The sequence below is a fragment of the Anopheles maculipalpis genome, chromosome 3RL (genome assembly GCF_943734695.1).
Source record: "Anopheles maculipalpis chromosome 3RL, idAnoMacuDA_375_x, whole genome shotgun sequence".
NCBI lineage: Eukaryota > Metazoa > Arthropoda > Insecta > Diptera > Culicidae > Anopheles > Anopheles maculipalpis.
This window is the reverse complement of record NC_064872.1, coordinates 61,387,814-61,400,880: the sequence shown is the minus strand read 5'-3', so window position 1 is coordinate 61,400,880 and position 13,067 is coordinate 61,387,814. Positions and strand designations below refer to the sequence as shown.

General features: G+C 40.7%; 2 protein-coding genes across 3 annotated transcripts in view; both read right to left on the bottom strand.

Annotated features, from left to right (window-relative positions):
- LOC126562638 (zwei Ig domain protein zig-8) overlaps nucleotides 1–13,067 on the bottom strand; it is a 165,644-nt gene that overhangs the window by 33,848 nt on the left and 118,729 nt on the right. For both annotated transcript variants that reach the window (XM_050219194.1, XM_050219195.1), the window contains exon 6: nucleotides 3,248–3,461. In XM_050219194.1, coding sequence (XP_050075151.1) covers nucleotides 3,248–3,461 — 214 coding nt within the window. The remainder of the gene's footprint in view (nucleotides 1–3,247; nucleotides 3,462–13,067) is intronic.
- LOC126562401 (arrestin homolog) overlaps nucleotides 1–13,067 on the bottom strand; it is a 413,496-nt gene that overhangs the window by 377,165 nt on the left and 23,264 nt on the right. The gene's annotated exons all lie outside the window — the stretch shown is intronic.

Here is a 13,067-nt window from a genome sequence, read left to right as displayed (position 1 = left end):
AAAAGAACCACACACACACACACATGCTAGGAAAAAAAACTTAACAAATGTAGCGATCGTAAGGGAAGAGAAGATAAATAAGCGAGCCACCGTGGTTTTGCGAGATCGGTGCTTGGGTGGGAAAATTAATTTCATCCATTCTGGTTCCGTTCGGAAGCGTTCGGAAGTTGGCACGGGTTCGAATTGTTTTTCTTTCTTTCGTGGTTTGAGGTCGCTTATCTTTGGCGTGCTTTAGATGAACCAACACGAAACACTTGCCTGGGCCAGGCTTGGCATGGGCGGGATGGTTTATCGTTGGTACGGTTTCGATGGGCGAAGGATTAGTTGCTGCGGAGTTTTGAAGGCATGGAGATATCGGGGGTGCTAGAAGCCATATAGATTTGTCAAGGGAAATGAGTGTTGTTTTGGGTGCTGCAACAGAACCACTCTGAAGATGTGCTTTTAAATTAAGCACTAATGTTCTGCGGTAGATTTCGGTGTGGAGAAACCCGGATAGCGGATTAGGGAGGTGAAATATGGATTATCGTTATTTTGTTCATCAAGCGTGTTGTTTTGGTAAAGATATTATTGTCCTAGTGGGGCTAAGATTTTTAGGTATAAGTAGTATATTTTAGCAAAAACAATATCTGAGTCGAGCTTTGTAGTTCGATTAGTTAAACATAGTTAAACATTTTTGATAATAAAATTCATTGAATATTTAAATTGTTCACGTTGAATTCGCGCTTTAGCGGCTTTAATTCCGTGTAAAGAGCGCTATATGGCGAGTGACAACGAGGAAACCGATCGTTAAACGATCGGCAACTTAATCAGCTGGCAATCTGAATCAGCAATCACAGGTTAATCCAACATTTCTCCATATGATATGACATAAAAATGCAAGAACTTTCAGGTAAATATCTAATGTTAATTGTGTCGACACAATGAATCCGAAATTCCTTTAAGAATTGCATTATTTTAGAAATCATGTGTTACAGATATGTATTTCAATGTGGGAAACAAATATGCGTTGAGAATAACATTGAGAGCAAATCGTCATTTACTAATAAAAACAGCAAACAACAGAGAGCTGTGCGTGACGGTGGTGATTAGAACATACAGGTCGCATTCAAGATTGTTTGGTCCTTCGCTCGACTCTCTCAAACTTAAAATTTATCTGTACTAAGACAAATAGTCTATGAGCTATGGAAACATGATTCAATTGAACCAGTCAATAAAGCTTCTTATACTCCACCTTCAGCTTGTTGATAAAGCCTGTGGGACTGCAGAGAAAAGTACCTAAATTCTTAGTGATGACTTTCATTTATGTGCAGAAAAGTTATTTATTAAGAGTAAATCTATGGACCAGTGAGCGATTTTTGATTGAACGATAATAGAACGTAGCTTGGCCAGATTGTTCTCTCAAAATTGCGGATTGTTTTAAATATGGAGACACCTGTTCTACGAATTAAAAAACATTGTATGCTTCCAATCGATATCAGTCTTCCACCATACTTTTTCTGTTACTTTTTGTGTTGTCTATGTCTTCGGTGTTTCTGCACTGCTGTAAGGCAATCGCATCCTAAAGTACAGTGTCCTCCAAACCGGTCCTTAATCTTGACGCCACTTCGGCTGTTAGGTTCGGGAGGTGTTGGTAGGTCGCTCTTGCTGTTGCGAGATAAAGCTTTCCGATCAATCTTCGATCCGATGCTGACTACGCAGAGCTGTCACTGATGGACTGTTTGGTCTACACAGGCAAATGTTTTTGTTTGTACCAGTCCAACGTCTGGAGAGAGCAACCCAGACACATTCAGCATCCATCGTTGCAATATTAACACCAATAGTGCCAGAAACAAAACAACTTAATCTACCTGAGGAATACAGCACACAACAACCAATAGAACTGGACAACACAACCGAGCATGCCTGGGATAAGGTAAAGAATATGGAGGAAATGCCTTCATATAAATGTTCATTGTTTCAGTCACGTGTTTCATGGTAGTGACATTATGGCGACGGGTCGTCATACTTAATAATAAATAAATAAAACTAAATAAGCGTAAATAAATAAAAAAAGTAAAGCTTCAAAAATAATTCAATAAAACTTAAATGAAATCGAGTTTAGAATAAGGTAAGAAATAGGGAGGAAATTCCCAATATTTTTTTTTTTGTATACTACATAGTCTTCACAGACGGTGTATTGTCGTATTGTCACGGCGCTAAGCCATCGTTCTTATATATAAATAAATACTAATATGAAAGCACTTTCACTGACATGTACGCAATCAATTACTCCTTACCCACAACCGGTTTTTCACGCACTTCTAAGAAGTTTTTGCCTACTCCACTCCAGCTTTGCGTTGAGGTACACAAAAATGTCAATCATGGAACTGCAACTCACATATCTCGTATCTTGTTGTGTGAGTTTAGGGCAAAACAGACAACCAAGCTCTGTCCTATTTTATCGATAACATCTCCCAAAACTACTGGGGCACTATACTCTCAACGAAGCGCCCAGAATGATGTACACATCAGAAGGTACATCAGGAAAAAGTACCATCCCGTCCCACCAACACATCCGCCAGGTGGTTTGTTGGGCTGGCCTGGTGGAAATAACAAAACAGCAACACCAGCTTTCTGGCAAGAAAAACTTTCTCTATCGGTGACGCATCATGGGCAGTGCAGCGGAAGAGTGGGATGGGAAGTGGCAAACTTTCGGGCATAATTAAGTCTCTGAATAGTAATTAGGCGATAAGGTGTTGGCCTAATAAATTTCAACAACTTTGTCCATTCATCACAGGCGCTAGAGAAGTCAGGATCGGGAACGGACTGTTGAGCGAGCGAATAAGACGCAACCGCACAGAGTAAGGCGTAAGGACCTCCAACTGGGCCACAAGATATCGTTCCTCATCCAGGCTGGAGAAGGTCAGTAACAGCAATGGGGTATCCCCTACGATACACAGCACGACAACAATGGCGGCGTGTAAGTGAAATGAAGTTGTCCTGTTCGTTAAGGGCGAACACTGTGCCGTTGTGAGTGGCAGTAGATTGGGTCGATTAGATTACGGTTGGGTGGTAGAGTTGTGGCTTGCTGTTTGTTTGTATATTGTTAACTGTTGTTTTCGGGGGGTTTTTTTTCCGACTCACCGACATCCTGTGACTAAAACCAACAAACTAAGCACTGCTTTGCCCAAAAATTGGGCGATGGTTCTATGGCATGGGATTTCTATCTATTTCTTCAATCCATCAATGCTCGAAAACGTTCACTCACCTTTGGACACGAACACATATATGCTGGCCGGTTCGGTGTTGCTGGCCGAGCAGGTGTAGTTGCCCGAATCGTTGATTTGCGGCTCCCGGATGATGAGGCGGCTCTGCGTTCGCGGACCGGGCGTCGTCTCGATGGTGATGTCTCGCCTCGAGTCGTCGTAGTTGATCATCCGATCGTTGCGCTGCCAGTACACGTACTGGGGTGGTTGTGGGCTCTGTGTGTGTTAGGAAAATAAAAGGGACATCCGTCTGAATTAGTATCCGACGCACGAACGTCTTGAGAGCAATCGATCGATGGAGAAGGTACGAGTAGCAGAAAATAAACAACTGAAAGAGTTTCCTTCATCAATCTCTGCTAATAAAAAGTTGTATCGAATCTTTGCCAAATTGAAACCTTTCTGCTTATAAACTTGCCAATAAACATGATGGGTAAATGGGAAAAGTAATGCTTCACACATTTGATACCCTCGATAGAAATAAGTGTGAAGCATTAATGCTTATGTTTATTTTCGATCGTTCACTGAAACTTATTTTCATTATTGTATTCGATTTCAAATTGAAACTAATAATCATAACGCTTAGTGAAGCAATACATTATTACATTAAAAATAATTCCCCATACGTAACGAGGCACGTTTGCAACGCACGTACACGTAAAGGGTTCACTGCCGGCCAACGAAACATTTTCCGTGACACGACAAAATCATTGCCTCATTATGCGTCAACAAAGCACCACCAAGACAATAGAGAACCTTTCATCGGTAGGGCCAGAAACGCTCGCACAGGAAATCACCAACTGTGCGAACGCCGTATGCAGTGGCAAGAAAGCCAAGAAAGAAGTGAGCGCAAAAAGAAACCAGCGCTTAATTTCCTGCCTCGTTTCTGGATGGGAAACATGAATGGAAAATCAATTTCCTCATTTTCTACACGCCACAGTTTGGTCGCGGTTTTGCTTCGAAACGAAAGCGAGCCGAGAAGAACAGGGCAAAGAAACACTGGCGGAACACAAAATGGTACAAAATAATGGAGCGACCACATGAAGCACCGAGCGACCAAGCGTTTAACTCTTTCAATTTGAAGTTCGATTCGAGAGTTTCTCGAGGGAGATCGGGTTTGGGTGGATGGGAGGCGGTGTCGGGCTCTAGTTCGTTCATTTGCCTGTCGCGTGGCTTCGCCAAGGTGATCCTAGAGAGAAGATGGGAGCTTCAAACAAAACGGCGATTGAATTCTGTTCCCTTTGGATGAAGCTCGTGGCGGTTTCGGGCTAGCTTCCGTTTCATTTCATTCGCTTCCGCATTACCGACATTTCCCGATCGATTCATCGGGATGCCTTAGTTAGGTTGATTGTTTCAATTTTTGCCAAAAACTTAAGGATAAACTCAAGCATTCAGGAAGCCAAACAAAAGAAAGAAGAGAGAAGGTAATGCACGAATCCCACCATAGCCGAGCGTCCCGACGAATGGGCGAAAATTTCGAAACCAAACCCATTTCCATAACGACCAGCGAACATTAAGCGTAATTGGAATTTGGCAACGTTGCTATTTTGCTTCCCAGTTGCTCACATCCTACCTTTGCACCACGATTTGACTGTGAATGGCATATTCTCTCTTGTTCGCCATTTTGTTGTTATTTCAATCGGCGACAAGCAGTTGGAAATGCTATTGGAAACAATGGCGGTTGGTTAGATGTGCTTCCGTTTGCTTCCGTCGCTTTGCTTTCTTTTTGCTGAAATTGCTGAGTGTGCATTTTGTTTCTCTTTATGTGGTGATTCTTTTAAAATTCCTTGGACAGCACGCTCGAAACCTCGCTTTGCAGCACTCCGAGCATGTAGTGGCGAATAATAAAAAAAAGGGTTGTTCTACACAGAAATTGGAAAACACACCAAATTGCTGGCAGCTCGAATATTGTTCCTCGATTTACAACGTAATTGCTAGTTAAGGAACCGATCCTGGAGTCGGGTATATGTGTCGTTGGCACACGCTGCCACACGCTGGACTGGCGTTGCGCTATGTGGAATTGATTAGATCGTGCTAGAAGTTTGAATTTGACACTTTGACGGTTGGTTATGTGGGAAGTAGTGAACAGCTAGTCACTCTGCTGCCTGCCTGGTGGCACTTTAATGGTTCTGCTGGGGCCAGCTGAAGTCTAACCTCACGTTACACGAGCGTATGGTTCCAAATTTCAATTTGTGACTTAATTGTTCCGCCAGCCTCAAGCTTGTCAGTACACAAGCTATTTTGAGAAATGAACGTGAGTTGTGTTGCGTTGTTGCCATTGCCATCAAAAGCATTTCATGTGTGGATGAGGCTTTTTCAGTGAAACCCAAAACTCACTTTGCACTAACGAAAATGAGCTTCTTTCGTAATTGAACGAAAAATGTCTTTTGATGTAAGCTAATACGATTTGTGGGACGAAGTAATAGAATTAACATTTTCGAGCGATTTTGCATGTATGGTGTGCTTGGTTCGATGATTGTTATACTATGCTGTTATGCTGTTGTTGTTATGCTTTTGTTTGCAATTGAAAATAGTTTACTTTTTCCACTGCTTGCTGTATCTGTCAGAATGTCGATTGATAATATTTTAATAATTTTAATGAAGGAACAGGTTTAAGTAATAAAAAAAGGTGTTGGTGGTACCACAATATGCCGTACGCGTCATCGCACCAATATGTTGACTCTCATAAATAAAATAAAAAATTAAACGAAACCCAAACAAAACCACAAATGGATTGAACGATAAAAACAAAAAAACCTTGAAAAATTGATTGAAAAACTAGGTTTAAACGTTTACAGCGAGCTCACTGTATGCTACAGTTTAAAAAACTATTTTTCATGAAAAACCTCCTGAAACTGCAACAATTTGGATTTAATATTATATCCAAAATAGCTCTAAATATTAAAGTATTTAAATTAGGATGAAATAAACTTGAATTCGCAACAGAAATATTTTTTAACTTGCATTTACAAGCATGAATGCGATAAGATCTAACACACATGTGCATATTTTCGTTTATGTACAGGCAGTCAGATGCAATTCGATATATGCGGAAATTTGTGTGCTGTTTGTTATCGCAAGTTTGACAACGCTGGTAGACCGGAGAGGAAATGAGAGCGTTTGAAGACGGGTCATATTATTATTTTTGGTTAATAATTTCTTAAGGCAACAAAGTGTGGTTACTTTATTGATACTCCTGTTGATTTGATTTCTGATAACATTGAAAATCAATGTAATAGGCATAGCTAGACTGAACCTTTACAAAATTACTTAATTTAAAAAAAGTTCTATATAGGAGCATTCTTGAGTCCAATTGCATGATTTCAAAACAAATATCAACTTATTACTCCTTCATCTTTACTTTTCAGGGCTTAACCTGGGTATTTGGGTCGTGATAGTTTCCATGACTAGGCCACTATTTTAAATTTGTTAAACACTAGTCAATTTGCCCGGTTACAAGGCTACACAACATAACTACGGTTATGCAAAAAATCCGTGGTATATCTTAATACCAGAGTTCACGCTTTTTCGGGATGCATAAAAACATATTCAAATTTGACTGGCTAATAATTTAAGATTATTGGTAAAACAAATGGTGGCAAACTAAAATGATAGAAAGCTGACCACTGTTGATTCGTGAAGCTTTTTGTTTAAAGAATCGGGAATTTCAGCCGAAAATAATCGGACGTTAACCACCGCAGACCGTGGTTTATCCGCATCACCGAGGATCAGCAAACAGTGAGCATTGCGTTTTTCATTGTCAATCACATGAATGCGTGCTATCGGAAGCCCAAGCACATGGGCTTCTGATCCCAAGCGAAACTTCGGAAGCCCCGAAAGGTTCTCCAATATTGCCTTAAGTTTCAATCTTAAAAACACGTGAAGCGAAATCTGCTCGATCGGAGGCTTGCTGCCATGATAATAAAAATTCGATCACCTGTGGCCACTTTGGGTTGCACGTTACTGTAATGAAGAGATCAGGCTTACCAATCGCACCAATCGCAATAAAAAAGGTCAAAGGTAATACAAAGGCTATTGAGTCTTGGTACTGAGCTCGCATGAAACGATCTCTGCCAGGGGACGATGGTGCAATGAGAACACGCCTTACTGCTTTCTCGGCTTCACATCTTTCTGCCTGAAATAATGATTTCAGCTTTCTCTCCATTGCTTCCAGCCCCAAAACGGCAGCTTGTGTATGCGCTAGGTTCTCAAACAGCGATAGTAAAGCGAGAAAATTTAACAAACACTCAAAAAAATCTGTATAGTATAGTTGTTGTGTAGGATATATAGTTTGTTAATAAAAATGTTAACAGTTATTCAAAAGTAAATAAAGGGTTTTTTGGAATCGTACTGGTGTGCTAGTATTTCTATGTAAAAAGAGCAACTAAATTACTTAAAAAATTTGTGATTGTGATGTGATTTTTTATTCTTGGCTTAATGACCTTCTAGGATACGCAGGCCATCGAATGGCTTAATAGACTCTTCCCAACGCCGCGTAGTTGGATAGTTAGTCCTCAATACGGGGGGACGGTCCGGATGGGATGCTGTTTGAAGACCGGCGCTGCTGCCGCATTACCACCGGGCCGTCTCAAATCTATACATGTTAAAGATCGTGTGTTATTGTAAGTGGGGTAAATAATAAAAGAATTAATTGAAAAGAACGCAATGACTTACTGCCCTAACTAAAATTAAAATATCTCTGCATTGGTGAATGGAGAAGCCTTGTTGAAGTCCTGTGACAAAATGCCTTCGGTGTCAGTTTTAAATACGAATGAACCGGTTCAAAACCATAAAAAAATCACAAAGTAGAAATAATAGTTCAAAAATTCTTCAGTCTGGTTTATAAGATAATAAGGATAATAAGATTGATTGTAATGCATCAGTTCGAAGTATTGATGCAGAAATTAAAAAAAAAAGCTAACTTCATTCATGCGAGCAACAAGAATACACACAACCAGTTTTGAAAATCCTTTGAAGTTTTCGATGAATTTACCCGTAACAGTAAGAATAAAAAATGGGCTTATTTTCAGAATAGTAATTTTCCTCCACTGGTAAAATTAATTATTAGTCTTGATAACCAATAGCAAAAACTACCATTAACAGATGAAAGGACAATCGAAAGGAAAAAAAAAGTAGCTGTTAATGGAAAATTTGTTTCGGAAAAAATGAAATTGCCCAAAATCATTACGAAAGCATTACGATGCCAGCCGTTTGAACTTCATATGAATTGTTGGGTTTTTTACTCTCCTTCGTCCATTACATGGTACAATGTGACCTTTTTCATTATTTCACTGCTTTGTTCCTTCTTCTTTCTGGTAATGTAAAAAAAAAAGCACTAAACCATCCCCTCTTTATCCTTATCCACGAGTTCAAAACGATCATTTTACTTCCCATGGGTGGATATCCCAATCTGCCCCAGTGTGTAAAACTGCAAAGAGCGGATATCCTCCACTCTTACTCCCTTGCAAATGTGCATTAAAAAGGGCTTACTGGTGTGGTGCAGGTTGGTTTGGTTTGTTTTTTGGAGTTCGGTACAAACCGCGTTTTCTCTTTGTTACAACACACAGGGCGAAAAGAAAACGCGCCCAGCAAACAAGCGCAAAACTGATGATTGCAATTCATTGCGGGGAATATTTTCTTCAAACACAAAAACAAGTAAGCCAACTCGTGAATCGATCGGAGGGATTTTGGATTTTTTTTTTTTTTGGTCGTTGTTTGTTGTTAGTAGAATCGATTCACAGCCAGAATTGACAGCAGTCTGGAAAGTTTGACCATTTCGTGTCGTTTCAACGGTTGTCATCAATTTCCCTGGCGACACCCAATTAGGCGACACCCGTTGCACGTCCCTCCATTGCCTCTCGTTCTCGTTCCTCGTCCCTCTGCATGCACAATTCGTAAAAGCGATTGTTAAATTGAAAGAAAAATGGCACCCGAAAATAATCATCCCACAAAAGACGCCAAAAGTTTCACTGCTCAAGCGTGCTAGTTTTGGGAAATGGGTGGCAATTAAAGCAGATTTTGTGTCGATGGGAAAAGCTTCATCGATATCGGTTAAAGGTTATTAGGTTTGTTTTTTGCCCGAACTCACCTCTATTGTGTTCTTCTGTAAATCGGCAGGAGGTTAAAAGTCTTTAGCACGTTGCATTGGCTTAGGGGTTGGTCCGGGGGGTTTATCTTCACTTCATTGAAGATCGGATTTTCGAAAATTGTATCCATACCCATACACACATACGCCCAGAGCACGCACAAAAACAGTGCGATAGAAATCACCCACACGAATCAGCCACAGGATTTAGTTTGAGCCTTCCGACAATTTGTTCCTCGATCGATTGGGTGCGCTTGTTAATGTTTCTTAATCTCGCCGGAAAATGGGAGTAGGGCTTCGAAAATGTGTGTGTGTGTGGGTGTTAGTGTTCCAAGCAAGCTCAACAGAATCAAGTTTCGAAGATAGAAGGTTAGAGGAGGAACGTATCGACCCAACTAGGAGAGTATGAGTTGGGTCGGTTTCTTGATTGTTGCCGCATGATGCCACTGTGTCGTTGCGTCATCGAACGAACAATGCAAACGGCAATGGCGAAAGGGAAAGAAAAGTGGATGGGTGAAAGGAAAAAAAAAATTGATTGGGCAGAAAATCGGTTAGTCGCCCCAAAATGGCCCAACCCGGGTGCCAGATCGTGTCCGGACTGGACACCAAAAACCCGGCTTCTATGTTACGGGTTTGCGAATACGATAAGCTTAATTTGGTGGGCGATAAATTTTGATCAGGAAATGGTTGTTGCGCGTTGGCTGCTTCATTTTTGCACTCTTCGTGGCTTTCCTTCAATTGTCAGCTTTGTTTTCGGCGCAAAGGTTGCTTCCTTTTAACTAACAAAATAGACAACATTCATTGCATGGAGGAGCTGCTTGCGATTCAACGATAAGCAAGCAGTAGGTAGTAGTGTTAGGAGTAAGTTTAACATTTTTTTTTGTGTGTTCCAGTGACACAATGTTGGACCATGATTGGAGCAGATTGGTTTACATGCTTCATTACAACATGGTAATATGCGATCCAGCAGCTTTGCGAGCATGCTTTTATAGCTGATGTACTAACAAAAATGAATCGAACGACTCGAACATCAACTCAAGATGAGTGTAAGATTAGCAGAGATACAAACGAGGCGCAAAAAGGTTTCGGAGTGATTGATTTTTCGCACCGTAAATGACATTATCTGTAACGGGAGTGTCTTACGAGATCAATCTCCACCCTCCCCTGGGGGTGGTGGGCCTTGAACAAGCACAGCACAGGCTCTCGGCCAACGCACGGCCGAAGTGAGTAGCACTGAATTGTTAATCAAGCCGTTGATGGGTGTACATTCATCTTTTATTAGTTTGCAGATGGTGAAAGCGTGTGTTTTTGGGATGCTCGTTACACAAAGAAAATTTATTTTCCTTAAACCTTTCATGAATGTTCGCGTGTTCTAATGCTCAAATGTTTTACAAGTTCAATGACATGACAATAATGTTGCCAAAGGTACGAAGGTAACACGAAATTTACTTTCTTTTCTACACTCCGAATGAAGGAACGTACGCGCACCGGTCAAATCCTGAGCTTAATTTCCCACTGCTTCCAGTTATGTTTTATATTTTCCTGCTGGCGGAAAGCAAAATCCCAACAGAGATCCATTTTTCATAAATTTGAAGATAACCGAAACCCCTTTAACGCTCCGGCAGTTTGTTTTCTCGACCCAGACGATTGCAAAGAAAACAATGAAGCGATGAAACATCGACAATGAGAGGAAAAGACAAAAGGCTGAAAAAGAAAAATCCATAATCCCTAACTCAGCCATCGTCCGGGAGGAACGCGATGGTAACTGGTAATAAATTTCCAGCCAGTGAAGCGTTTCAGTAAGCTGACCGTTCAAAATCCACACGAGTTCAACCCTTCTTCTGGCGGAATTCACACGGCAAAGCACACTGGTGTGAGCGAATCATCAATTATCGCTTTTATCACTCAATTCACTGAACAATAATGAACAACGAAGCGCACCGGAAGTGGACTGTCGAAGACACTTGGGTTATCTTTGGTTTATGTTTCTTTTTTGTTTTATATTTCCTCTGTGCCCTAAGCCGTTGCAGTTCATTGTTTCGGCTTTCAATTGGGTGGGCAGGAAAAGGTAGATTTTTCGGTAGAAACAGGTCAAACATTTTTCTAAATCGAACACGCCTGGACACCTTTTTTGGCAACATCGTGGTGAAAAGGCGAAATTGAATCGAAGCGTATAAAGAATCCGTAAAAGAACGAGCACTTTTTTGTTGTTGTTGCAATTATACAGTGTTATTGACATTCTTCTTAGGAAGACGCTCTCGGAGCATAGACCGTGACATTCCTAGTTTTGCTCGCGTGCACATAGTTGCGCGAGGTTCAGCGAGCATCGGTAGAACGAGCATTATCCGGAAAATGCCGGGTGTCGTTATCTTCCGGCGGCAATGAACATTCGTCGGAGAGAGAAAGCAACGGAAGCGGGAGTAAATTGCGATAGCCGGAAAAATGCTTCTGATGAAGGAAAACGCCGCCAGTCAATAATGGTGGTGGTTCCCGCTTTGTATGGGACGGCACGATGGCATCCAATATTTTACACTGGTGCTCCGCTTTTCATGATTCGAATAATGGCTCTATCGAGGGATGAAAAATGGTGTGCCACATAGAAATTCACGCGTGGGTTTAACAAGGGCAGATTGAGTTTCTTCTGAGTAGTTTCAAAAATAGCTGAAATGATTTCAGTTTGCCATTTTTAGAAATGTTTTTTTAAATAGTATTCGTCACAAGTAAGGTAAATGGTTTTCCGTCAGCACATACAATTCAGGTACAAAAGTTATTGTTTGCAAATAAACTTTGCTTAAGTGTTTAAAAGTGGAAAACAACTCTACCGCCACTATACCCTTTTTCCTTGAGTTTACTTCATTTACGGATGAGGTAAGTTGCATGCGATACTCACAAATTCATGAACAAGCAAGGTAGGCAAATGGCTCAACTTCCTTTGGAATTGCAGTATTCGATTCGGTTTGTTCGGTTGCACTGTGCTTTTGCTTGGAATAACGCACACTTCCGTGCTAAAAGCATTAGAATGCACAACGACGGAAGCAACCCGGCTTCGTGATGATGCTACATCAACTGATCGATGGTGCTCAGGAGCTAGATTAGACGAGCTATGGACTGAAAGGAGCAACACCAATAGTGAATTTGAGAGATCTGTCTGGTATAAGAACTCCCACACGGGCTGAGAGGAAGTTTGAGCTGCCATAACCTAATTCCGTATCATTACCAAAGGACTTTTGGCCAGTATTTTAGGTGTAATCTTATTGAAATAGTACGATAAGAAAATAAAGCAAGGCAAATTATTTTTCTTCTTTGTATTGTGAGTTCATTAGAAGTTGGTATGACCATTTCCATTTTGGAAGCCCGGCAAACTAAAGTCTCTTGATGTTGTATAAGCTGTATAAGCAAACAAGCAAATAGCGAAGGTGTAAAAATATTGCATTACTTGCAGAGAGTAAGAACTGAAGAATCAGATATGCAATTTAGATGACGGAAATTCAAATGACTGAGTAAGTACCAAATTTTCTTTGGTGATAAAGTTAAAAAAATGGAGAAAAACAAAACAAACTGGCTCATGTTAGTCTCCGTAATGAATGATATTCGTGAAGTGAAGTACTGGGCGTCTCCATCGTTGAAGAATATTGATTAAAATGCCTGCGATAAGGTTTTTTTTTAGGTAATACGGCCTGGCCGTCCTAAATGAATAAATGTGAATTCAAAAAACTGATTTTAAATACGATAATTCAATT